Source organism: Balaenoptera musculus, chromosome 3 (assembly GCF_009873245.2).
Source record: "Balaenoptera musculus isolate JJ_BM4_2016_0621 chromosome 3, mBalMus1.pri.v3, whole genome shotgun sequence".
In the NCBI taxonomy this organism is placed as follows: domain Eukaryota; kingdom Metazoa; phylum Chordata; class Mammalia; order Artiodactyla; family Balaenopteridae; genus Balaenoptera; species Balaenoptera musculus.
In genome coordinates this window covers 76,333,928-76,361,599 of record NC_045787.1, presented here as the reverse complement: position 1 = coordinate 76,361,599, position 27,672 = coordinate 76,333,928, and the positions used below count along the sequence as shown (strand labels likewise).

General features: G+C 36.9%; 1 protein-coding gene across 2 annotated transcripts in view; it reads left to right on the top strand.

Moving 5' to 3' along the window:
- The window catches only part of ELL2 (elongation factor for RNA polymerase II 2), a 74,061-nt gene that overhangs the window by 10,968 nt on the left and 35,421 nt on the right, over positions 1 to 27,672 (top strand). For both annotated transcript variants that reach the window (XM_036848389.1, XM_036848388.1), the window contains exon 2: positions 9,187 to 9,234. In XM_036848389.1, the coding sequence (XP_036704284.1) occupies positions 9,187 to 9,234 (48 nt within the window). The remainder of the gene's footprint in view (positions 1 to 9,186; positions 9,235 to 27,672) is intronic.

Below are 27,672 nucleotides of genomic sequence, written 5' to 3'. Positions count from 1 at the left end.
TTAAAACACGAAGTGTGTGTGATCATGTAGTTTCCAAGTTTCAAGCCTTCTAATGGCTCCCTTTTTTGTAGATGCTTCATTTTACAAATTTCTACTATTTTAAAAATAATACCCATCTTCCAATCCAAGTTTATTTTACTGTTTCTCCTTATACTTTACTAGAGATCATGATCCCAAAGAACAAATCTTCATTTGTATTTATAATCAGATTTGACATGTAAGCTTATTACACAATTATAAAGTCCACATTAAGTGCTCTCTTGGAAAAAAATGATGGGATATTATGCTTCATATATTGTTATAAGGGCTTGTTCACAGTAACTAACTTTTTAGGTGGTTGTTCAGTTTGGATTTTTGCCTTCCATATTCCTTTAAAGAGTTGTATGAAATAGTAACGTTTAAGACAATAATAATTTGTTTTTTAATTTGGCCTGCATCAGATAGCTACAGTTTTCCAGAAACTATCTTTAAAAACAAGGACCGTGTTAAATAAATTAGATTTTTGACTTCTCACTACTGTTTCGAGAATCTCCTTTATATTTCATTCTTTTCTATGCTGTAAAGGCTAGAAAGAAATTATTCTTTATTCCAAATGCTCTTTAATCTGGTTCTTCCAAATCTGCAGAGAAGGAGTTTCTCCGATGTGTAAGGTTGGATTGACTGACAAAGCAAAATACTAGATTTTGTGAAACTTAATGACTCCCTCTCTCTCTCTCCCCCGGGGGGTGGGGGAGCATCTAATAAAAGATTGGGGCAAAGAAGGAGATACCGTTTACTAAGGTATCTTTGGATTACCTCAAAATTTCACATTCATACTATCATTCTAAACATATTACCAGCTTTTGACGAGAGCTGGGTATATTTGATTTCAGGATTAACTGATTTCCTGTGCTACTGCCTGCTTATACTCCATTTTTTTTTTTCTTCCTCTTCTTTCCCTGCTTAGATTTTATTTTATTTTATTTTTTTTTTAAATTATTTATTTTTGGCTGCATTGATTGGGTCTTTGTTGTTGCGCGCGGGCTTTCTCTAGTTGCGGCGAGCGGGGTGGCTACTCTTCGTTGCGGTGCACGGGCTTCTCACTGCGGTGGCTTCTCTTGTTGTGGAGCACGGGCTCTAGGCGCACGGGCTTCAGTAGTTGTGGCTCACGGGCTCAGTAGCTGTGGCTCGCGGGCTCTAGAGCGCAGGCTCAGTAGTTGTGGCGCACGGGCTTAGTTGCCCCGCGGCATATGGGATCTTCCTGGACCAGGGCTCGAACCCGTGTGGCCTGCATTGGCAGGCGGATTCTTAACCACTGCGCCACCAGGGAAGCCCAGATTTTATTTTTATTACCATGGTTAAAATATAATTATTGGATAGTCTTTGGTTTCTCTATCAGGTGATGTTTTAAAGAGCAGAATTAAATGACTTCTTAAATAAAAGAATTATAACCACAGTTCTTTAAATGGTATAGTACCTCTTTTAGGAAAGAAAGATCTATCTTAAATTGTATCCCAGGATAACTCATAAATACTTTTTACTATTTACTTGCATAAGTGAAAAGAAATTCAAGTGTCTGATATTTTCCTTAAGTTGTAGTGCAAAACCAAAAAAGTGATCCCCAAAGAGCTATTGATTCTTATCAGTTCTTAATTCTGTAGCGTTCAGATATTTCACATTTTATATAACTGTTGTTAAGGAGGAGCAGGAGAGGCTAGCTGTGTAGAGTGCTTAGTTCTTAAAGTGAGACAGGCCAGAGTTTGAGCTCCAGGTCACTTATTAGCTGTGTCACCTTATGTGATTTCACAGGATTTACCTGTGGAATCCTGTGGAAATAATAGTATCTACCCCACAAGGGTGTTCTGAGAATTCCCACAGGTGATAGTAAAAGTGATTACACTGGCCTGACACATTTTAAGCGCTCAGTAAATAGTAACTAGGTGGCTATAATCATTTCCTAAAACAATCTCACTTAAAGCAGTCACCTGACCCATCACCATTTATAGACAGTTTTCTGGTTTTGACACAAAGTTCCAAAATTATATTTGACTTTGGAATTTTTGTTTTTTGCACTATCTTTAAATATTCTTTTTTTTTAATTAATTAACTTATTTTATTTTTGGCTGCCTTGGGTCTTCGCTGCTGCATGTGGGCTTTCTCTAGTTGCGGCGCACAGGCTTCTCATGGCGGTGACTTCTCTTGTTGAGCATGGGCTCTAGGCGTGTGGCCTTCAGTAGTTGTGGCACGCGGGCTCAGTAGTTTTGGTGCACAGTCTTAGTTGCTCTGTGGCATGTGGGAATCTTCCTGGACCAGAGCTTGAACCCATGTCTCCTGCATTGGCAGGCGGATTCTTAACCACTGTGCCACACCGGGGAAGCCCCTTTTGCACTATCTTTAGCTTGACTTATAATGCAGCTTAGGTACGCAAATAAAATATGAAGTATTTAATAAATACCTATTGGTTAATTTTAAGTAATTCAAGAGTTAACTTTAAGCTGAGTCAAAGCTCCATGATGGGTTCAGAAGGGAAGCTGAAGATATTTCAAGTACATCTCTAACCTTAGAGAATAAAATTAGAAAGATCTCTATAATGTGTTTCTTAGAGAAATCACTCTTTTCTAGAACAGAATGCTATTTCTTATGGTTGTATGTTGACAAAACCAATAGTGGTTGATAGAATAAAAGTAACCATAGGTTTAATTTGGATGGATAAGCACTATGTAAATAATCAAGAGATGGTCATAACAACCTTTATAGGATAAGTAACTCTCTTTCATTTATCCCCAAAGAAACCTGAGCTTTGCTTCTTCCCTCCTACCCTAAAAGAATCGTGTCAGAAATTAATATTACTCAGCACAATTAAAATTACTTAGTAAAATTACTTAGTAAATTACATATTACTTTTATAGTCCTTATATATTGCAAGGCATAGTCCCTGGAAATAAGTGGACATAGATTTCTTTGGTCATAGAGCAGTTTTTATTGCAGTAGAATTGGCTTATTATAGTGGCAGATATCAAGAACTAAACTTTTGAGCATTTTAGTATTGTCTACACTTTTATTCTAAGCTTAAGAATGCCCTACATTCTCTGAGAAATACAGAGGGTTAATTCAAGGAAATCTAAAATCAGTGAACCAACCAAGAGTTTAACAGAATCTTTTGACTATAAAACATCACCTTGTTGAAGCATTTATCAAAACGGTTTCCCTAGCCAGTTCCAGTCTGCATTGTTTCTTGGATGGATGAAGATACTAGATCACTATCTTATTTATAGCTCAAGTACTAGTCAGTTAAACCCTAGAGTTACTTGATTTTCAAAAGAGCTAGTTGGTGCAAATATTTAATTAAAGCTAAAAATCAAAAAGTTGAAGTCCTATTGAAATTCCATTTGTAATGGAACTGTACTTAGTAAGTTAAACATTATTCTAAAACATGCCATATCATATTTGGCCACCTGTAATTACATTATCTTTTAAAACTGGATTGCATTAAAAAATATACAATGAGTTGAGGTTATGTTTGTGCAGTTAAACTTAGGCTAAAAAACATTTAGTTGAAAAACTAAGGTGCTTGAGACATTTGCTTATAGTGGTATTGACTTTTATTTATTTATTTTTTAAATGTTCAATTTTTTTAAAGATTTATTTATTATTTATTTATTTATTTTATTTATTTATTTTTGGCTGCGTCGGGTCTTAGTTGCAGCATGCAGGATCTTTCGTTGCGGTGCGCGGGATCTTTGCTGTGGCACTTGGGCTTCTCTCTAGTTGTGGCGTGCGGGTTTTCTCTTCTCTGCTTGTGGCACGCAGGCTCCAGGCCACATGGGCTCTGTAGTTTGCGGCACGGGCTCTCGTTGAGGTGCGTGAGCTCAGTAGTTGTGGCGCTCGGGCTTACTTGCCCCGCAGCATCTGGGATCTTAGTTCCCTGACCAGGGATCGAACCCACGTCCCCTGCATTGTAAGGTGGATTCTTTACCACTGGACCACCAGGGAAGTCCTGGTATTGACTCTTAGAACTTATTCCGGGTACCTTTCCCATTAACACAGTAGTCAGAAGCATAAAAAGTGGTATAGCATTCTAGCTGTCTCTCTTGTTGCATTTTTTAAAACATTCAAGAACTGTAGCATAGTACCTAACATCTTCTTGTCTAAAATTGGGATTAAAATCAATAAAGGATTTGAGGTTCTCTTATGTATTTTTCTCTTCTAGGTTGTTAGATATCTTAAAGGAGTTTTTCAGCAACAGTAATCCTAGTTTATCCTGTTTGGATAAGCACCCACAACCACTCCATAGTTGAGGGTTTTATTTTTTTTAATGAAAAATGTTAACACAAATATTTATATATGTTCCTTTACTATACATGGTCCTTACAGAAAAAAAAAAAAAAACTGTTGTTTTTTTGGTTTTTATTTAATCAGAAACTGAACCTTGGAAATTATAATGATTTTATGAAATTCATTTTCTTTGGAAACAAAATGCCAGAAGAATTGAAGGAGCATTTAAGTGCTTTTCATGTTCAGCCCTAGGAGGTAACCTGTTACAGAGGCAAGATAAGGAAAGGGTACTGTATTTGAAATTCAGAAGTCTGGATTTGAGGTCCAACTCTGCTAACCACTAGCTTGGTGATTCTGAGCAATGAACTTTGCCTGTTGGAGACTCGTTTATCTCCCTCTGAAATGGGGGATGATGATGCCTTTCTACCACCCATGGCTGGTTTTAGGAGGCCTCACTTGAGACTATGGATATAAAAATACTCTGTACATTACAAAACTATGTAAACAAAAACAAGTTATCATTTTTGTTGAGGAATCAAGCAATACAGATAGAACTCTAAGCATATCAGGAGGTTAGGTTCTAAATTCAGGTCATGAGGCAAAAGATTGGGTAGAGCCTGCGAGCCACAACTACTGAAGCCCGTGCACCTAGAGCCTGTGCTCCGCAACAAGTGAAGCCACCACAATGAGAAGCCCGCGCACCACAATGAAGAGTAGCCCCTGCTCACCGCAACTAGAGAAAGCCCGCGTGCAGCAATGAAGACCCCACGCAGCCAAAAATAAATGAATAAATTTATTGAAAAAAAACAAATTACTCTTGAAAATCCCTAAGTTGATGTAAAGCATTAGTGGTATTGTTTTGTCTATACTACCCAGAATAGTAATCTATAAAGTATATAATGCATATAGTTGTATACCGCATATATAAAGAGAACATAGCCAAAGTGATTTTATAATATTTTTTTATCATAAAGTAGATAAATACTTGTAAGTTAAATATGTGTTAGACTCTTCTGTATCATAACAACTAGGAGTAAGAAAACCTATGAAAAAAATACACCCCCAGTGTAGTGGTACCATAGACACAGGCATCTGGAAAAAACAATAGCTAATGGTAGCTGAAGTGGGCATAGTTCAGAGTTAGCAAAATGGTGGCAGCAGTGTTTTGTTTGGTGAGAAAAAGGTTTAACATTTTAAAATTTGAGTCCTTTCTCAGTTGGGCATTCATTCCCCAGGTACTCGCCACTGCCCTGTTGCTTTACACCCAGTCTCTTTCACATTTACCTGCATTGGGTCCTTAAACTCATTGAGTCTTTGATTTCTGATTTATCTAAAACAAGGCCTAGCTGAGGAAATTAATCTTAAGCTTGAATGTTAAGTGATTAGTATGGATTGGCAAAATAGTGTTTGGGAAGGTATGCCAGGTTGAAAGAACAGATAGGAGGTAGAAATAGAGAGGAAATTGTTTATAAAATAAACAGACTGAAAAAGGTTAACACTGCTGAGCCACAGTTGGGAAGTGGAAGATGAAATTGGTTGGTGCTATAGTTGGACCGTCTGCTTTCTATGTGGAGGAGTTTGTTTTGCTTTGATAGAACCCACTGCAGGCTATGTGACATGCTGAGGGTGGTATCTGAGAAAGCTTCTGTTAGCTATTTGAATGAGTAGCCTTTGGAAGGAATTGAAGGAAGGGAGGAAGGCCTTTGTCTAGGTGCGTGGTGATAGGGACCTGAAACAGGCTAGGAGCTTTCAAAGTAGAGACTAAGCTTAATATGAGGGAGTCTGGGGCAGACTGGCCCCAGATGATGATTGAGAGCCCTGAGCCACCTTTGCTTCTTTTGTGCGTGTGTGCGCGTGTACGCCTGATATTCAAGCTTTCATCACATTTTATCATTCATTCTCGGGAAGGTCTGCTCATTCCACCATCTCCTGTTTGCTCCAGATGAAGCCATACTAATTTAGGCCTTTATCACCAGAGTGTTCCTAAATAAAACATCCCCTGGAGCTGATGTCTAATCCTTTTCCCTAGCCCCAATTGATCTCTCTCTCTGTCTTTCTTACACATGACTGAAAGAGCTGCTTTCCCTGAAACACTTCATTCTTTCAGCAACTCACTTTCTTATTCCAAAAATCAGAAGAGCCTCCAGTTGTTTATCATGTCAAAGACAAGACTTAAAGGCCATCCCTAAAGGGGTAATGGAAGGGATTAGGATAGGGTTATTTCACAGGGTGATGAATCTTTAGAAATTATGAGGTCTGAAATTTAAATTACTGTCCTATTTATTCTGTAGTGGATAGAAGCTAAAACTGAAGACAAATTTTGAGGTCAAGGAGAGATTAGCCAGGGATCACCAGGTCCAATTCTCATCCTTTATGTTATGTTTCACGTGTGAAAAGACCTGCCATCTGCCTGCACAGTACCCATTCCTGTCTCCTTGCTTTTTTGCTTAGGGTACTCCCTCTCCCTGGAGTTTGTCTTTTCAAAATTGCTACTCAAGAGCCATCTTTTCCATGAGCCTTTTCTCTTTTCTAGTATCTCTTCTAACCCATACTTTTCTCCTTTGTGAGAATCCTTACTGCACCTCCCAGCAGTACTTAGCCTAGTACAATATTTAATAATTTTCAAATGTTCTCCAACTAAAATGCGAACTCTCTGGCATAAAGGAGCAAGTGCCCATGAATCTACCATAACAGATGTGTGTGGAGCCCAAGACAGTAGAAGAAAAACAGTATGGCAAAACAGGAAGATTGAGTCCTAGATTCTGGTCCCAGCTTAGTTATTAATGGGACGCATGGCCCATTGTGGTTAAGGGTGGGGGGTAGGGCTGGGCACCAAGTGGAGTACCTCTGGACCTGGAATTCTGTGATTCTAGCAGTGTGCGATTGCCTAATAGAGTACGGTGAGGGGAGAGGGAGAAGAGGCTGTGCGTTAAGGTTGTGAAACTGGAGAACCAACAAGATAGAAGCACCCTTGCCAGAAAGTAGCAAAGAGGTGCCAGTTTGGCGAGGGGCGGAGGTGGTTTAGTGTTTGCCAATTTTGCTGTCATTGAGAGTTTCTAATGCAAAATGTCCTAGGCTGTGATAAGTTGCAAGTTGCAGAGAGATGCCAAGTTGAGGAATAGGAAAGAGATTCAGAGTCATCACCAAATAGGCAAGGGTGAGCCTCCAAGAGAGACTGGATCTAGAAAGAGGAAAGTGAAAGGCATGATCAAAGAGCTAGGAGGAGTGGTGTCTCCAAGTGACATCCAGTGGAGAAGTGAGCAATTTGAAAATTGAGGAAAGTTAGCATTTGTTTGACCAAGAAGAATTGATGAACTTGATAGAGAAGTTCAAATTCCAGTGGTGAGCTGAAGATAACCTGCCTGCAAGGAGTCAGAGAGGAAAGTGTAACCAGCCTCAGAGGAGATGTTCAGTGTTCGTGATTTGAAGAGAGAGCAGGAGGCAGGGCTGATTGAAATATTCAGAAAGCTAGAACCTGGACCTGTCTTACCTAAATTGTAGTGCCACCTACTTACACACAAAGGGGGCCTCCCCAGGGCTTCTGCAGGCAAGCTACCATTACTTCAGGTAGAGGTTTAGCTATGGAAGGTAGGTTTGGGTGAGGTTTTCTCCCTCTAAGGAAATTCAAGTTAGCGTTAATCTGTATTTTATATTTTCATAAAAGACTGTGAATTAGAATGAATCACTATGAAAAATTGTTACCTACTTCTCCCACACCAAGAAATAAATTTTGTCACGCAGTAGTGCTTTGATTCTGCTGATAAGTCTAAAGTTAAATTATCTTTTTATGGTGGTAGAACAATGGTAATAGTATCTATTATGTTTTCTTCAAGAAGATGTTTACCCATTTTTATAAATAATAATAGAATGGTTAATGCTACCACTTGATTTTATATTCAGATGATCTGTCTTTTAAAGTACTTATCCTTTCCTTATTTCTCTTTAGTTTATTGTAATCATGATTAGTAAACTTTTAAATCTGTAGAGAAGTTTTGGGAGGTACCTGGTAGGTAGTAGTTAATGTGCAGTGGCTGAGGGAGGGGCACATGGGTGCCTCTGTATTTTTCTTTAAAGTAGAGTTGAGACCAGAAACCACTGCTTTTGTTTTTGTGTATTGGGTTTGGATACAAGGGTATGAAGAATAGTTTACAGGCTGATGTGTTACTATTCAAATGCTACCCAAATCTGATTTCCCCATGAATTTCTGTTAGAAGTTTGGAAAAGCGTTCCAATAGTGGTGAACCAGCCCCATACTGGTGACTTTAGGTACAGGAAATCATGCCTGAGACTATGGTAGATGTTTACAGTTTCAGCTTTTGTTCTAAATACACAACTCTATGAGAAAATATAAAAATTATGAACAGGACAAAGCTCATAATAAAACAAAACATTGTTCTAGAAATTATATTCTCCTGGGAGAATCTTGTGAGAAAATTGGTAACCTGTTTGACCCTCAACTAAAAACTAATCTTTGGTAAAATGTGAGAAAATGGAAACCACAGTTCATTCTCAAATATTTTAATTTTATATTTCTAGCATCCTCTTAAGAGTTTTGCAAAGTTTCTTTGACTATCTCTTGCTTTCCCCTACCTTTTTAAAAAACATATCAAGAAACTAAGCAATAATACTTTTTCATGTAGAATTGAATTAGTACACTAATCATTTTTTGCCAAATCATGTCAGTCATTTTCAAAAACCTGATTAGCTACACTGCCAAAAGATACCTTCGGTTGTGTATTCAGAGAAATGTCAGTAGTGCAGTATCATTTATCAAGGCATCTTAATATAATGACATATAAACCTAAGTATGTAATGAAAAGGTTTTCACAGACTATAGCACTGACCAAGTGCATAGATTTAGAGTTTAATCATTTAGTTCCGTGTCCCAGTAACCAAGGTTGACGTGTTTGTTTCTTATGTTTCTTTTAATAGAATTTAATTCCTTTTCGACCTTCAATTCAGTTCCAAGGGCTCCAAGGGGTGAGTACTCTTATTGTTTTAGCAAGAAAATCTAATCTTACACATTATTATATTTACGTCTTAAAATTTGTTTTCACCTGTGCCTCTTAATATAATGTCGCTCATATTTTGTGAACTTTGTGACTAAATGTAAATTTATGACACCTTTAAGACTTGAATTATCTTCTTGATTTAGCTAAGTAATTCAGGTATAGATATTGAGAGTAGTTTTTTTCCAAGTCATAGATAATTGATTTTTTAACGTTTTTATTGAAGCGTATCATACATCATAGTATTATGAGATTATATTTTGTTTACCACAATTAAGTAACCATAAAGAATTATTAATTTCAGGCAAGTTACAATTATGTGATTGTTGTTAATATTAACAAACTTTTGCTGTCTATGGACTTAATTTCTTTGATTGTACACACTAAGAAATGAAATGTATATATAGAAAATTGAATTTTTCTAGTACACAGAATAAACAGAGTATTGTCTATTTTATTGCTGGATTTAAAAATATAATAAATGATAACTCCTAATAAAATGCACCTATGAATTTTGTATTTGTAATAGATGATAAATTTTACAGGAATAGTGTCAATATTATTTCATAATTATTACTATTTAATATTAATAAAATAAATAGACTCAATCATTCCTTCATTTAAATTAATATGCATTTCTGAATTTGTCTCTATATACTGTCTACAGTATGGAGATTTGGAATATCTGTAAATGGATTTTAGAGCTCTAGAGAAAAGGCAACCTGAGGGGGGAAGATCATATTCCTGTTTATTATAAATCTATACACTTGTGAATTTTTGTTTATGTCACAAAATGCAAAAATTCAATGTGAATAAATACAGTCTTTCTAAACTTTATAACTTGAAAACATTTCAAGAGTCAAGAGATTAATTGTATCATTCAGCACCAACTAAGAGTACTTCTAAATCTTGTGGAATGCTAACCTGAAGGAGATGTTTGTGTGTGGATGTCAGAGGTTTGCTTCTACATGATAGCTTTACAATGAAGTCCTTTTTTTTCTCCCCCCAGTAACTGAGTGTTCATGAATGGGATCCTAATTGGAACAAGCATTCTTCTGAATTTTGTTTCATAGCTTTTTAGATAGTCTCTAGTGCATGCTGATACTATTTTTGAGGTATTAGTGTCAGTTGTTTACTTGAGGCTTCTTGAATTTTCTTACAAATTTTAATAGCATCAACAATATCTGAAGGGATGTTCGAGAGGCAGGCCTCACTTCTTGAGCTCAGCAGGGCTATGCATTTCAGTAAAAGGTTATCTGGGAAGAGAGGGCAGTACCCAGGGGAGAAGAGTAGGGTTTGAGCTGCTTTTCCCTCACTAGCAGCTGACACCTTGTTTGGTGTCTGCTTCTTCCCTCTTCCCTAATTCTTTTATTCTCCCAGTTGGGACCTGGAGGCCAGGGAAATGCAAGTGAGAGACATTTTCTTAGGAGGCACTAGGTTAGACTGAATAATGAGGAACCAATATGTGCAGGCTTCCAAGCTCTTGATTCAGAAACATGTAGCTTTTAGCAGTCTTAGAAGGAATATGGTTTTCTGTAGCATACCAGTTACCCCCCAGGCCCTAGGTACCTTTACAAAGCAGGCAGTTTCTGTTTGAAACCTTGGACCTCCCTTTCAGAAATCTCCTACGTACCTCCCCCAAACTTTCCTATCTCTGTGTCCATGCTTCCCCAGTTTATCTTTGCAAGCTCCATTCTCTCTACCTACTCTATTCTTTGTCTGAGTATAGTTCACTGATAAAAGTAATTTAGATATAAATGACTGATAGGTTTAAATCTTAATGGGTGTTTGAATTTTAACAGATAAGCTTTTTAACCAAATGAATGGTTATTAGAGTTGGGAGAGTATGAGTGTAGGGAGAGGAGGGGGTGCTGCAGAATGAGAGCTATGGAATACTTGGCCCTACCTTGCTTATTCTGGATTCTGTCTTCTCCATCCCCTCACCCCCCACTGCAGTCCCGTTTTTATTATTCTAACTGGGAACAAAATATATGGACTCAGCATTGTTTCAGAGTCTGCAGCTGCATTCCATCCACCCCTCCCCCCCTTCTCTTTGCAGCGCTCTCACCAGCCCTTTGGGACTTAGTAAAAACAAAGAGTCATTACTGGGGAGAGAGTGGGTTGGCACAGCCCACAGGGAATACACAGAGCCACAAATGTGAGGGTCTTCTGTACAGTGTTCCTCTGTTTTTCTTGAGAGCCACGATAATTTAACATTGCCGGTGCTGATTGCTTTAAAAACTATCTGAAGAAGTATACTTACAGAGTTTTCCTACATGGAAAATGTTTAGGACTTTAAATTGGAAGGTTTTAATTTAGATTTCCCACAAAAGAGTTTTTCTCAATGAGAAATTTTAGTTGTCTTTTAATATAGTGTTTCAGACACTTTGAAACTTTCTCTAGAAAGAATGTGGCAAGTCTAACAAATTTACAGGCTTTACATCAAATGTGATTGAAAATATACATTAACTGTCATGATAGTGTCCTATATAGACATATTTGAAATACAACTGAAATATTGTTAAAATATCATTTAAAAAGTGAACATTTAGCGTTAAGATTATTTCCTCTTTCCCTGATGCTAAGCACTGCATGTTTATGCTGTTCCTTGTTACTAATTATAGGATTTTTTTCCCCCTCTGTAATGTCTTTAGAAGGTCAGAATTTGGGTCTTGGCAGGTTAACTTTTAAGCATATTTACTATTGTGCCTTAACACGTTCTCTTTTTTTTTTAATAAATTCATTTATTTTATTTATTTATTATTTTTGGCTGCGTTGGGTCTTCGTTGCTGTGCGCGGGCTTTCTCTAGTTGCAGAGAGCGGTACCTACTCTTTGTTGCGGTGCGCGGGCTTCTCATTGCAGTGGCTTCTCTTGTTGTGGAGCACGGGCTCCATAGTTGTGGCGCATAGGTTTAGTTGCTCCACGGCATGTGGGATCTTCCTGTAACAGGGCTCGAACCCTTGTCCCCTGCATTGGCAGGCGGATTCTTAACCACTGCACCACCAGGGAAGCCCTGAACATGTTCTCTTAAATTGAAGTTTTCTTCTAAAAAAAAATGCAGACTGGACCATTAAACGAAGTATAGCAATATGCTCTTAAAGAGTGAAAATTCTGAGAATCATTGATTACCTGGATTTTTATCATCACAGTTGGGCAGCAGCTTTTATAGCATAAAAAATGAAAATTTGTCTTTCACACTTCATCTCACCCTTTTCCCTTAGTGGAAAAGGGTAGTCAGGAAACTGAATGGTCATTGAAGGCATTTTATGGATTCTGAAAAGATGAGGAAATATCTATAGGAACAGTTAATTATGTTTTCAAAACTCATAAATATCAGGAGCTGAATAAATCAGCCAAAATTACCTTGTTGATTTTTAAGAGTATGGCTCAACCAATTATCCTTGCAGTTCTAATACATACCTAGGATACTCATAACTAAAGGTTTACTAGGATTGTACATTTTTATAGACCATTCTAATTGAATAGAAAAGGTAGCTGGTAAGATTCACATGGCTACAGTATTGAGGTGTTCGAGTTATAACATTCAGAGGGGTGTAATGGTATAATGCACATGGTTTCCAAAAGCTGCATCTTTATTGTTGAGCAAGCTTTATCCAAATCAGGTTAGTTCTGTCTCATATTTTAACTGGATACTGAAAATGTGGCAGGGGAAAATTTTCCAAAAATGTGTGTTTCAGTAAAGTTTTAAAAACGAATTACTCTTTATTTTTATGTTTGTTGAAAGTTTCTTATCTAAAGACACACAGCTGATGGAGACACAGCTGTAACTACTGTCTAGGTCTTCACTCTGCCAGGGAAAATTCTCCCCACTATACCAAACAGCTGTAAAAGGAGAGGTACTGGAAGTAAGTTAACTCAGTATTTTCAAGTAATGGCAGTTGTTACTGATGCAGTTATCTACTAAAATAATTATTCAGTAAACTATAAACAGGTGCCTAATCAGTGGGTGTGCTAATAGCTTTATTGTTCTGTTTGTTTCTTATTTATTGCACAAACATTCTTTTAGCCCTTACTGGTGCCAAGTACTTTGCTAAGTGCTTTGTGTGCAAAGATACAGGGATGGGTAAGACATGGGGTGTGCCCTCAGGGAACTCAGAATCTGACAAACATATATAGACTAATACTCAGGAAAGAATTAATAATGTAGGACTTATCCAGAACCCTCCTTTCAGAACTTCTATAGGTACAGGGGACTCTCAGGAACAAGGCTTATGTATTTCTGATTGGTATGAATCAGGGTTTTAAACAAAGGTTTTGGTAGATGCAAAATATTATATCGTGGAAATAGGTATGTAAAATTCCAGAAGGTCTATTAAAATCTATGTACACACTCATACACAAAAAGGTAGATCTGTGGTATGTTTATAATTCAGATAAAATCTGAAATGGCAACGTTTTCAACAGCAAATAATGGCCACATCTGTTGGCCTGTGGCAGCCTTGCAGAGTGGACTTGCCTGTGGCATCAGGGACTCATATGCAGGAAATGATTGTCCCAGGGCAGTGAGAAATAATGTTAACTTTGTCACAGTAAATAGGATTCCAGACCTCAGTATTAACTCAGTATTTGTTATGAGAATGTTGTTCCAAAATTCTCTCTAATTTAATTGCTTACTTCAGACTCAGCAATCCCAGAGGCTTTAAAAAATAGAAGTTCGCTTTGCATATGTAATTTAGAAATTAACCTTAAGATGAGGACAGAAAATATTGTCTATAAGTACCATGTCATGTCTCCTGTGAAATACTGAGTAACACACACTTTTCTAAGAATGAGCAAGGAACAGCCAGTCAAACAGCTTTTAAATGTACGTCTTCCAAAAAGGCACACTGACCTTCTGAAGATGAAATCAGCATTTAACTGCTAACTTTAAAGGCTTGAATAGTGTTAAAATTTTTGCAGTAGAGCCATAAACTCTAAAGAACAGAGTTGGATTTTCTTTTTTTTTTTTTTTTTCTTAACTTCCAAACTTAGCAAAGCATTCAGAAGTATTTTGTTAATTATTTATTTTCCTTTTGGGGGGCTGGAGAGAAGATTGGGTTTGAAAAACTAAATTATACAGTATTTGAAATTAGTAGCCAATTTCAACCCACCTGAAAATACTTCCCACAGACTACCCTTCTCTAATCTACTTGATACTCGGGAAGCAAAGATAACTATCTGCTTGAAACAGCAGCAGAGATAAAAATAAATCCCCAGCACTGTCGTTCCTTCTTAGATGATATGCCTGCGCTCTGCTTTCCCTGCTGTTTTTGGTTTGGCTAGTCCACTGGTTTTGCCAACGGTTGTGTTTAGTCAGTCTGCTCAAAGGTTGCTGACTAACAGCTACCTTTATGCACTCAGCTCTGAATGTAACTAATACTACAAAGGTGTTAAAATTAAATCCTTTTATGGCAGTTCTGTTTTAATTTTTTTAATATTACAGTGGTTAACATGTGTAGATAACATATTTGCATTGAATTATAACCCATTAACCACATGTTAATTTACTAAGGTATTAATACAATAGTAAATTACCCAATTTGAAAGAAATATTTAACTTTGATATATATCAAAGATTATATAATTTTTTATGTATATAGTATAATATACTGTGTGTGTGTGTGTGTGTGTGTATGTGTATATATATATGTATATATATGTAAAATGTCATATTTGGCCAGTGGTATGGGCTGACATTCTGGAAACTCCTATTATCTCAAACAATAACTGAATAATAGTTTGAAGCTATTGACCAACTTCTCTATTTTATGTTGCCACCCACCTCTGCTCTCCTTTTCTTTCTGGATAAGAATTACCTGTGGGGTTTCTAAATAAAAAAGAGTAGAGAGCTAAGTTCACAAATCATGGCCAGGTACCACTACAGACACCAGTGACATAAAGGAGACGTGCAGAATGGTGAGGGTGGGAGGGTGACTTTGACTGCATGGTTGTGTTGCCTGAGGAAGCTATCTCAGCGTACGCCACACAGGCTCCATCCAGTGTGGGCCACAGCAGGACAAGCCTCCCAAAACACACTCATAAAGGAGTTGAAGACTAAATCATCCTGCTCTGTCCTTCACCAAACTGCAGTCACTTTGGAAAGCAGCCATTGGAACTATGATTTAAATCTGAATTTGCTACAAATACCATTAACTGCATTCTTAGCAGTCAGTTAAGCTTACTATCTTCATTCAACAAGCATTTGTGAATATTTGCACTGTACCAAGCACCACGGTAGACAGTGTTTGGACAAAGGTAAATAAGACCTTGAAATGCCAGCTCTTGTTCCTGACACCATCTGTTTGTCAATAAAATCTGCCACTGATGGCTTTGCCTTTTTGTTTCCCACTGAAAACTGAAACTTGTGAAATTCAGTTGTCTATGTTACAGACATTGTCACTTAACAGCACTCACTTATTTAAGCTTGGAAAATAATAATCTTTAACCATTTTATAACACCTATGGTTCTTATAGCTAACCCACCCCTAAATTTGAGCCACAAGCAGTATGTAAATATCTTTTGACCTCTTACTCTGTGCAAGGCCTTATCCTTATAAGAGCTTTATTAAAGAGCTTATAAGAGCTCTATTAAAAAGAAAAGTCAAAATTTAAAGCAGGAAAAACAATTTAGCAGAATATGTCCAAGCCCCAGATCTTATTTCAAACAATATTTAACACAACAACAACAAAATTACTATATGTTGTTGATTCCAAGGCTTGTTTTCTTTTTAACATTTAACGTCTTTGGAATTAGAATGTATCTCAGTATCAACAGCATCTTAGTACTGTGTCGTAGTTTGTCAGCATTTTATATTATGCAATGGTACATAGCCATACAGTTGCTGGCACCTAAACTACAGCAATGCAGTGGAAGTATTTAGAGAGTTCCTGTATTCTGCAATAAGATTTTATCTAACTAGAATCTTTTCAAAAGTTTCCTTTCCTGACCCCACCCTTGACTAGTTTGCTTGTTAGCTCCATGTGTTAGATAATCTGGAGAATTTATAGGGAAGGTAAATTTTTATAACTATTCTTGTGATTTAAACTGGAAGGAACAAGAGTATGAAATTAAAATGTTCTCAAATTTGTTTTTAGGCTAAAAACCTTTACTTATAAAAGTAATTTGTTTGGAAAACAAGTTTAGAAGAAAAGAGTTTTACTGACTTAAAGACTTAAAAAGCTCATAGACATGCTTTGAGGCTAATGAATTTGCCCTTATCAGGCTAGGAATTTTCAAATCTCACTAACTAGTCTTTGTACTGTATTTACCATAAATGCACAGTCATCTATTCTATTATTTTGCTTACAGATTCCAACTTTTTTCAATAATTTTAGCTAAAATTTATTGAATATTTATTACATGCTTAGAATCCTATACTAAGCACTTTATATATATTATTCTCATTTAATCCTCACAGGGATGTCATGAAGCAGATATTCCCATTCTGCTAGTGTGCTAACTATGGCTCTGAAGTTAAACCACTTGTAAAAGCTCACACAATTAGTGACTAAAGGAGCCGGCACACAAACCTAGGCATCTAGTTCCAGAGCCTGTTTTCATCACTACACTGATTTACCTGCCTGTAATAAATGTTCAATGAGCATTTTATTCTGACATTCATATGAACATTTGTTGAGTATCTCCCCAGCTAGCAAGAGGAAGCAGGACAGTCAGGGAGATCTCAGAGAGGTAGTAAGCACATGTGGCAAAAGTTGTCACCTTCTTAAGGAGCTTGAATTTCACCTTGGAGATCAGTGCTTCTTATCTATAAAGTCTCCCTGGGGGTCTATGATGAGGTCTGGAAGTCTGGCGTTTAAGATTTTTCCCCCTAGATTTCATTCTAATAGCTAGGTTCACTATAATTAAGAATATGATAAGAATATGCACATATGTAGGTATATACACATTCTCTTCTCAGGAGAAGGTTCATAATTTTCATCATTTTCTGAAGGGGACCACTGACTACAGTAGATGCTTTCAAACACATTTAGTAACAAGTCACAGTAAGAAAAAACATTTTACATTGTGACCCTTTACAGATATCAGTGTACACATTCACACAGCTAAAATAAAAGTTTCACAGCACATTATTTATCCTTTACCAGTATACTCTGACATTTTCTATTTCAATTTAAAAGAATCCTGATCACAATCCACTAAAATAGTGTCATAACCTTCCAATGGGTCACAGTCTGTGGTTTAAAAAACACTACAGAAGATGATCATCTTCTTTTTTTTTAATTTTAGAAATTTTAGCCAGGGAGTCATGTGATCAGATTTGCATTTTAACGTGTTTATCCAGTAGCTACCTTAACTTTGTTATTCCTTCTGCATGGGGAGAAAGGAAAGAGAGGAGTTGAGGATGGCGCCATATTTATGATGAGCGTTTGGTTGGATGGTGAGGCCATTATTCAAGATCTAAAATAGATGAAAGAACAGACTGAGGCAGAACTCATGGGGTGTTTAATTTGGGACATGATGTCCATGAGGTGTTCAGATAATAACTCCATACCTTGTTCTATCAAGATGGAGCTGTCCAGGAGACATTGGTATTGGGGGATTTGGAACAAAAGGATTTTCAAGAAACTGCTCCAAAGGACATTTTATAGTATTTAATTATACTTGGCAGTCCAGTAGTGAGAAGACAAAAAGTGTATTTATAGTGGAATTCTGTTATAAAGCTCTATTTAAAGACTTATTTTTTTTTTCAATTGTTAAGAATACTGGTTTAGTTGTGAATACTTATGAGTGTTGATACTTTTAATTCTTAACACTTAGGGGATTTGAAGCCCTTTTTGCCAAATTTTGTTCACACTAGTTAAGAACAATGGCAGGCTAATAGAGATAAACAGTGGCATACTGATTTCGTGGAAGAGTACGCAACAGTGAAAAGCAGTGACTTAGAGCTCTGTGCAATATGGCAGTGAAAACTCTAAGTGGGTAGAAGACTACATATGTATGGTATGACACCATTTTTATAAAGTTTAATAACAGGCAAAGTCAATATATTGTGTGGGTACACACGTGATAAAATTATTAAAAACAATAAAGGAATGATAATCACAAAAATTAGAATAGTTGTTATTTCTGGTAGAGAAAGGCAGGCAGAAGGGATAGGAGAGGAGCAATGGGTAGATATATTATTGCTAATGTTTTCTTAAGTTGGACAGTGAATTCACAGGTGTTCACTGTGTCGTCAAGCTTCATAACAAGCTGTATTGATTTTGTAGAAACAAATGTTACATAAAGTTCTCATTATCATTAACTTTAAATATAATAATATAAACATATATACTTGTATATTTATAATCTGTCATCTTCATGGATTAAATGAGAAAAACCAGAACATATTTCAATAGATGTCAAAGTGGCATTTGATAAAAAATTCAATATTAAATCTGGATTAAAACTTAAGTAGGGAATAGAAAGAAGAATTCTTTCTTAACATGATGAAAATTATCTTTATCAATCTAATAGCCAGTTAGCATACTTAGTGATTAGACAACAGAAATATCCTTTTTTTTAAAATTTTTATTTATTTATTTGTTTTTATTTTTGGCTGTGTTGGGTCTTCGTTGCTGCGCATGGGCTTTCTCTAGTTGAGGCAAGCGGGGGCTGCTCTTTTTTGCGATGGGCAGACTTCTCATTGTCGTGGCTTCTCTTGTTGCAGAGCGCGTGCTCTAGAGCACAGGCTCAGTACTTGTGGCACACGGGCTTAGCTGCTCCGCGGCATGTGGGATCTTCCTGGGCCAGGGATCGAACCTGTGTCCCCTGCACTGGCAGGTGGATTCTTAACCACTGTGCCACCAGGGAAGCCCAGAAATATCCTTTTTAATGTTAGCAATAAAATACACATGGCCACTCTCATCTCTGTAGTTTAATATTGTTTGGAGAATGCTCATTAATGTAATGAAAAAGAAAATTAACTAAAAGCTATGGATAATAGATAAGTGGGGGCAAATTTGCCAGTATCTGCAGATAAACCAAGTGAAAAACTATAAAAACTTACAGGATTTCCTTCAGTAAGGTGGTCAGTTCAGAAATAACTGTTTAAAAACCACTGGCTTAATAGTGGTAGGGTGGAGTGGAGAGGAGTTTCTTTTAAAATGGGAGAAATAGCAGAACATTTATAAACTGATGGGAGTCATCCAGTAGAAAGCAAAAGTTGATATGAGAAAGAGCAAGACTTGCTGGAGCAATGTCCTCGAGTAGGTTGGAGAGATGGGGTCTAGATGCTCAGAGGAGAGATTGGCTTTAGATAGGAGCAAAGAAAGTTCTTGTATGGTAGCTAGTGGGAAGGTATGTATATGGGTGCAGATTTTGAAATTCTTATTGTTTGTTAAACCATTTCTTTAGCCGTATGTCAAACCTAAAGTGAAAACACCTAGGCCAAAGTCTTATCTTAGAGCTTAGCAAAGTGGCACACAGAAAGTGCCCAATAAGTGATAAATATAATTTTAAAAAATCACTGGCCTCCCTAAGCACTAGCAATTAGGAGTTTCAGTGTAAAAATGATCTCATCTATGGTAGCAACAAAAAATTATAAAATACCAAATATTAAGTGTAGTCAAGTTACTCTGTCTAAAGAGCTGTAATACTTTCCTGATGGGTATAAGAGAATATATAAGTGGTAAATGGCAAGACTGTCCATGGATTTAGGTTGGAAACTTTTGAAGTTGTCATTTCTTCTTCCTAATTAATAATAAGATATCATATATACCATTATACTAATTAAAAAAATAAATACACAAACACAAATAGAAATCTGCAAAAGAAAATGAAATGCTATACACCAGAATGTCATTGCTTTACTAATTACCCTAGTAATGAGATAGATTTGTTTATCTATATTTTCTAATTGTTCTATAAACATAAAAGAAATGTTTTGAGATGCCAAGTTTAAATATGTCAGGAATCTAGGAGAAAGGCTGAATATTCAAGGTTTAAAAACAGGTTGACAAGAAAAAGAGAAAGCAGGTCTCGAAGTTATCTATACCTAGACACCAGCTAAATATCTTTCTAGTCAGCTACTTAATGAGTTGCTTTGTCATCTATCAGTGGGGAAAGAAAGTTTTCTCCCATCTGTGATCTTTCTCCCCAGCGGGAGGAAGGTAAAGGCAGAGTTGCTGGTGTTATCAAGAACATGGGAGAAGAGGCCACTTTCCTTTCTGAGTTAACAGTTGACATTTTGGAACAGTGGTCTTGTGAAGTGTCCTGGGAATGGGTCCAGTCTAGAAAGAATAGATTATGGGAATGAATAGTAGTAGTCAGTTGAATTTAAAAAGATAAGATTCCTAGGGAGCTTCAGGCAATAAAACTCAGAATGCAGTAGAGAACTGATTAAAGATAGCTAAATTGGGCTCACAGTGTTAGAGGGTTGGTACTTAATTAAGCAGCCATAGGAAAAGGGCAGTCTTTTATAGAACTTAAAAAGTTGAGAGTGTCTAATAATCACTCAATAAGTTGTATTGGGGATATCTTATTTTAGAGTGAGAATGTAAGGCATAGCTGTATTTATGAATATAGTAATACTCTACTAATCAATACTAAGAAATTCTTTCTTAATACTAATCTGAATGCATTTTAGTTTTCTCTTAATCTCGTTGTATTAGTAATTCATTAAAGTCAGTTTTCACAGATTAGGAAGGAGGGACAGGAGCTTGAGGTGTTCCATTTCCACTGAACAGTAAGATGATGCTGACATATTTCCACAGCTGTTTAAACGTTTTGTATTTGGCTGTAAAGAAAAACTTTCTACTAGGGATGCTTGGTGTTTCGTTTTACTTTCTCAGGAAGATAGTGTTCTGTTCCTTCCTTAGAGAACTTGAAAAATAAGATAATTGTGAATCCAGGATTAATTTTGGATAAAGTCTTAAACTTCACAATTTCAGAATCTGTAAAAAAAATATATATTTATGTATATAACTTTTTTCAAAAATATTTAAGGCGATTGAGTCATGAGGAGCCAAATGTCTCATGAAACCTAGTGATATGGTTATCTTTTTTAAGGGGCAATGCAATGAATTATTGCCAAGAGGATAAAATGTTTTGCGATCTTGTATAATTTCATTGTTCTAGAGGGACCCATGTTGTCTGCCTCCTAGCAGAATCAAATAACTATGTAGAAGATAATCAATCAACAGTTTTATGATATAAATTATTAAAATACAGTAATTACCTTAGTTGTTCATATGTAAAATATCTTCACCCTTTCTTTAGCAACATGTCTCTTTCTCTATTTGAAGGGGATGGGTTTTCTGGCTTTGCCAGTGGCCCAGGCATACCATCCTTAAAAATGAATCATTTTTGTCCTGTATTTCTTACAATAATAAATCAATTGATCTAAGAGACTTCACAGGCCCTCTTATTTACATCAGAACTGCTAAGTGTCTTAGGAATGAGAATTGCAGTTTCTAATTTAGTTCTTGATCTACTGTGCATATCAATGTAAAATCAGAAATAAACTTCTTGAAGGCTTGAAGGAAATCAACAAGTGAATTTGACGTATGAAAACTGAAAAGAAATAAATTTTCTATTGAAATGGACCCTACCTTAGGAACATATTTTCAGGGTAGATGTTTGGAAAGAGATCTATAAAAATTAGAATACTATAGGTTTTATTCCTTTTTCAAAACTATCTGTAGCTTTGACACACAAAAAAAACCCCACAAACTTTAAAATATTGTTTGCATTTATGAAGAGTGAGTACTTTAAAGTCACAAAGTTGTGGCTCCATAAGGACTCTTAATTCTATTTTGTTTCTTTGTTGTGCTGTAGCTACTGAAGGCAGCATTTTTTTTTAACGCATAGGGCACTTGGGAAGCAAGGAGTGTTTGCTACCCTTCTAGAGTAGCAGCAGGCATCTGTAATTTTTCAGCCTTCCATGGACACCTGTTGTGGCTGATTCATTCTTTTTTTTTTTTTTTAATTATTATTTATTTATTTATTTATTTTTGGCTGTGTTGGGTCCTCGTTTCTGTGCGAGGGCTCTCTCCAGTTGTGGCAAGCGGGGGCCACTCTTCATCACGGTGCGCGGGCCTCTCACCATCGCGGCCTCTCTCGCTACGGAGCACAGGCTCCAGACGCGCAGGCTCAGCAATTGTGGCTCACAGGCCCAGTTGCTCCGCGGCATGTGGGATCTTCCCAGACCAGGGCTCGAACCCATGTCCCCTGCATTGGCAGGCAGACTCTCAACCACTGCGCCACCGGGGAAGCCCACTGATTCATTCTTGTACCTTATCTCTGTGTATGTTGAGTTTGGAACAATTAGAAATATTGCTAGTCTTTTGGATTGTTTGTTTTCCCAGATAGCTTCTTTGACTTTTATTTAAGCTAATACGTCAGTTTTGACCTTGAAGGTTTCTAGCCCCTTACTTTTGTAAATACCAAGAATTCAGAATAAGTATATTATCAACTTTTGATTATCCACAGGGCGCTTATCAGTCCATTACCATTTTTAAATTACTTTGAAAATCAAATACATCATTATTTGCTGAAGAATAGATCATTATTTGCATCATTATTTGCAAGCACTTTAGATGAGTTATCTCTTTAAACTCCAACAATCATATAGGGTGAATAATATCATTATCCACATTTTACTGATGAGGAAACTGAGAATTAATGAGATTAAGTTGTTTGCCCAAGGTAACAGATGGTAGATTCCAGAGCCAGCATTGGAAACTGGGCAGGGTTGCTCCATAGCCTGTAATCTAGAATACCAGATGTGGTCTGATTGCCCTGTTCCCTTGTCATCTGTGTGTAAGAGAGAAGTTCTCACTTTTTTCTTCTCAAACCATTGAGGTATACCCAACTTAGAACTGGAAATACAAAGGGATCCAATAGTAAAGAAAGCATTTTAAAAAGGAAGGGGAGGGCTTCCCTTGTGACGCTGTGGTTGAGAATCCGCCTGCCAATGCAGGGGACACGGGTTCAATCCCTGGTCCCGGAAGATCCCACATGCCACAGAACAGCTAAGCCCGTGCACCACAACTACCAAGCCTGCTCTCTAGAGCCCATGAGCCACAACTACTGAAGCCTGCGTGCCTGCAGCCTGTGCCGTACAACAAGAGAAGCCACCGCAATGAGAAGCCCGCGCACCACAACGAAGATCTAACGCAGCCAAAAATAAATAAATAAAACAAATAATTTTTTTTGTTTAAAAAATAAAATAAAAAGGAAAGGGAATAAGGCAGAAGGACACCATTTCCTATCTTTGGTATCCTTCAAATATTTGGCACTAATTCCCATCAAGAAATAGCAGATAAGACTTCATATTTATACACATTCTTTTGTAATTGTCATTTAAGATGTGACTAAAATGTAATTAATAAAATGATATCCCCTGACTATCGTACATGTTGTTGCTGTTTCTCTTTCCTTAACATGCAGCCATGGTTTTGTGTCTTTGGTCCCCAGAGCCTGGGTTCTGTGATGTTACCACAGTGGCTGCCTCAGCAGTCCCAGTCCCAGTCCGCTCAACCAGAGCGGCTCTGACTCTATTTGTAATACATGGTGGGTTTCCCCATAAGATTTACTTTGAAAAAAGCATTCTGTAGCTTAAAAAAAGTTTTTTAATATGTTGATGTTGAAAACAGAAAATTAAGAATTGAATTTATTTCCAAATCTATATGGAAATATTCTTCAGACTTAAATACAATTTATGTTATTGAACTTATAAGTTTTCATGGCAACATTGATTGAGTTGGAATGAAACCATGTGTTTTGCAAAATCTAAGGCCTGGGCCACTTTTACCAATTTATGTTAATCTTGAGCGTTCACATCTGTCAAGTACCAGCCTTCCTCCCTAGGTTTAAACAATCATTGCTGACTGCCATACCTGACTTCTAGTCCACCCACGTTTCCCCAGCAGTTCCTCCTGGCATATTACAGAAAGCTCTTCTCAAGACTCCAGTAGAACAAGGAGAGAAGATTAGCAATGAATTTGGAAATTGACATTCATACTTAAGATTTTTTTTTTGCTTGTAGAATTCAGGTTTGGGCTTTGTTTCTGAGAAACAAACCATTTTTTAAAACAAAATTCTGCTTCCTACTTGACCAGGAGAATTGCTAAGTTTAGAATTATTTAGTGTGGTTTCCCTAAGTCCTTTAAAATGCAAAGTGGTTTTAAAGACGCTGGATCATATTTTCAATGGAATTTGGTAAGGCCAGAGTATTCTGTGAGTATTTTTATAAAGATGAAGATACTTTTAAAAAAAGAAAAATGTATAATATATAATAAATTTAAGTTCCACAAACCAGGCAACCACTTGACCTAGGTTTGTGGGCTAAACATAGCACAAGGAGGTAAAAAACTTTTTCATCCTGATGTTTGTACCACACAGTGCATGCTGCTTGGGATTTCTTTTTTTTTTTCCTCCTTTCATTTCGCTGTTTATTTTGCCTGCTCTGCAGAGCCCTGGTTTTCCTCTGATCTATTTCAGTTATATCTCTAATTTTTTAGTAGTCCTGGCATAAGTCTTCTTCAGAGTGAATTTAATCTAGTCCCAAGTTTCTTCAGATGAATCCAACAAATATTTATTAGGTATCTGTCATGTTCCAGATATGTATGAAAGTAAGACCATGGTCCTTGCCTCCAAAGAACCAAAGAACTCATAGTCTAGTGGGGGGGAAGACACAAACAAGTACTTAGCATGCAGTAGAAGTGAGCCCAAGGGGCTGTGGGGACAGAAAAGGGAACCCATCTCACTGGGGAAGGGAAAGGCTCCTGAACTGAGTGTTAAACAAAGGATAAGCTAATGCAAGCCAAGACAAGAAGTGGAGACATCAAATACAAGGTGGAGAGTGAGGCCCAAGTCTATTGGGAAGGAACCACATGTGTCCTATGAAATCTGAACAAACTTCTCAGATTCTCTTGGTGGCTCTCTCACTTTTCTTCTAAAAGCTACTTTGGCACTTAGCTCAATTTTGCAGTCATTTTTAAATACAAATTTTCTGTTCTCTCACACTCCATAGTCTGTATACCTTTTCCCTATTCTCTAGTATCTGCTATTTGCATCTTTCCCCTGCCACTAACTGTCATCCCCCCCTTTTTCCTGGAAATACTGAGCTACCAGCCAACTACACCCAGCCACCTGGGCCCTTCTAAGTAATTTTTGGCCGTGAAGTTACAAAATGAGTCATAACAAAACTCATTTTGAAGCCCCTTTTTAGCTAGTGAAACCAGCATTGGTCAACTGTATTTTAGTGCACTTAGCTAATATGGATTCAGTTACATTAAGGTACTTATCATCATATCCAAGAATAAATATACACACACATACATACACACATGAGTATATATACACATACATGTATATATAGGGGCACACACACACTCAAACAACTCCATTCTTCCAGGGGAAAATGCCTTGGTATCATCCTTGATTTCTCTCTTTCTTTCATTCCTCACAGTCAGTATGTCTAGGAATCCTGCTGCCTCTGCGTGCAAAATATATCCTGATTCCTCCACTTCTCCCCATCTCCTGTTGGAAGCCCTCATCATCTCGCTCCTGAATTTCTGTACATATGTGCCACAATGGCAAGGATCTTTGTGGTTTTATTCATTAATGTGTCACAGAAACCTAGAATAGTGCTTGACACAGCAGGCAGTCAGTTAATATTTGTGGAATAAATGAATTAAATGAACAAATTAATCAATCAGTGTCACCTTACTGGATATACCAACATTTAGAAGGTTGGTTTCATATTAAAGAGAACCATATTAAGAAAGCCAGAAATTACTCAAGGCAGTTTTTTTCAGTTTCAGTTATATAGCAACTTGGGTATATTTGACTTTTAAAAATTAGCACTTTACTCCTGTAGGTGGTATTGCTTACTTGTAACCAATTAAAATTAGTTTTGAAATGTTGCCATCAATGATGTTATCCCCAAAACAGCCATAAATATAAAAGAATACATTAGGGATGAGAATGCAGTTCAAAGGAATGAGTTTTCTGATAAGACTATATCCTATGGAAGTAACAGAACCAAGAAGTCTCGTTGCTGGCCTACTGTACCCTTTCTTCGAGAATTTGTTAAGAAGTTCTATTACTGGATTTAAGGAGCTACATGAAGCTTAATAGAAAAAGCTATACTACTTTACTTTTTTCCTTAATACTATACATCTTGCCAAAGAGGAAGAATGCAAGGAAATAAATGGACTTACTTTGTCCTGAATTATTCATATTAATTGGTACATGGCCTGCGTTTTTTGGATAACTGCCAATATTTCCCTTTGTGCAGATAAATTTAGCATTTTGCACTACTCTCAGTAAAGCCTCTATCATGTGGAAATTTCAGATGTTTATGATATGTGTGGGATCTTCTCCACTCCCTGTCATTCCTTGTCAGTAGGAATATTTATCTCTTACTGATTTCTCTAATACTTAAACTTGATCAATTGCCAGTGAAAGATACCCTCCCCTCCCCTCCCTAGTCCCCCACCTCCACCGCAGCATTGGTTTCTACATCTGGACTGATCCGAGAGGGTTTTTTTTCCTTCCCTAAACCCATAATGTTAGGCCTAAAGTCATAACCGCAGCTCTAGTTTGAAAAATAGGACTTGCGGCTTTCAGGTTGAGATTTCTATTTTCTCTTCTGATTCTAGGTTTATTCTGTCCCTAAACTCTGGAACCTGAACAGTACATGCAAATATCAATACATTTCTCTAGCTAAACCAAATTTTCTAGATTATTAAGAAATTACAGAATTATTTTTTTTTCAGAAATTACAGAATTATTAAAAGTCAGGAGAGGATTTGAGAACAATGGAGAATTCTAATGTTTAAGTGTTTGTAGCACTTTTTGTATCCAAACTAAGATATATAGTTTATCTATAGTAAAATAATAGATATTTTAGTCAAATAATATTAAGAGACAGGCTGGCGTCCTAAGATACTATAGGAATGGAAGAAGTGGGTTCTGAGGTCATAAAAATTGGGAAACCGCTATTCAGTATGAAAGAACCTACAGCAAAGTAAATGATTTTGTTTAAGCTGGCATTTCCCAAACTTATTTGAGGATAGAACCCCTTTTTAATATAAGGAAACTTTTCAACATGCTTTATAATATTGGTGGAAAGAAAGCAGACACTTCAGTTCTAGTCCTGGCTGAGGCTTTAATCACCGTTTTTATTCATTCTGCAAGTACATATGGAGTGACTACTTTATGCCACACACTATAAGATGCTGGCAATACAGGGAACAAACCAGACAAAAGCCTCTGTCCTTCTAAGGATTATATTCTAGCCAGAGGAGAAAGACAACAAACAAAATCTGTAAGTAGTGCAGGTACTAAGTGTTTTAGACAAACATGGAGCCAGGGTCAGGAGGTCAGGAGTACAGGGGTTACAATTTTAAATAGAGAGGTAACCTTGAGCAAGTCACTTAACTTCTCTGTTTCAAATC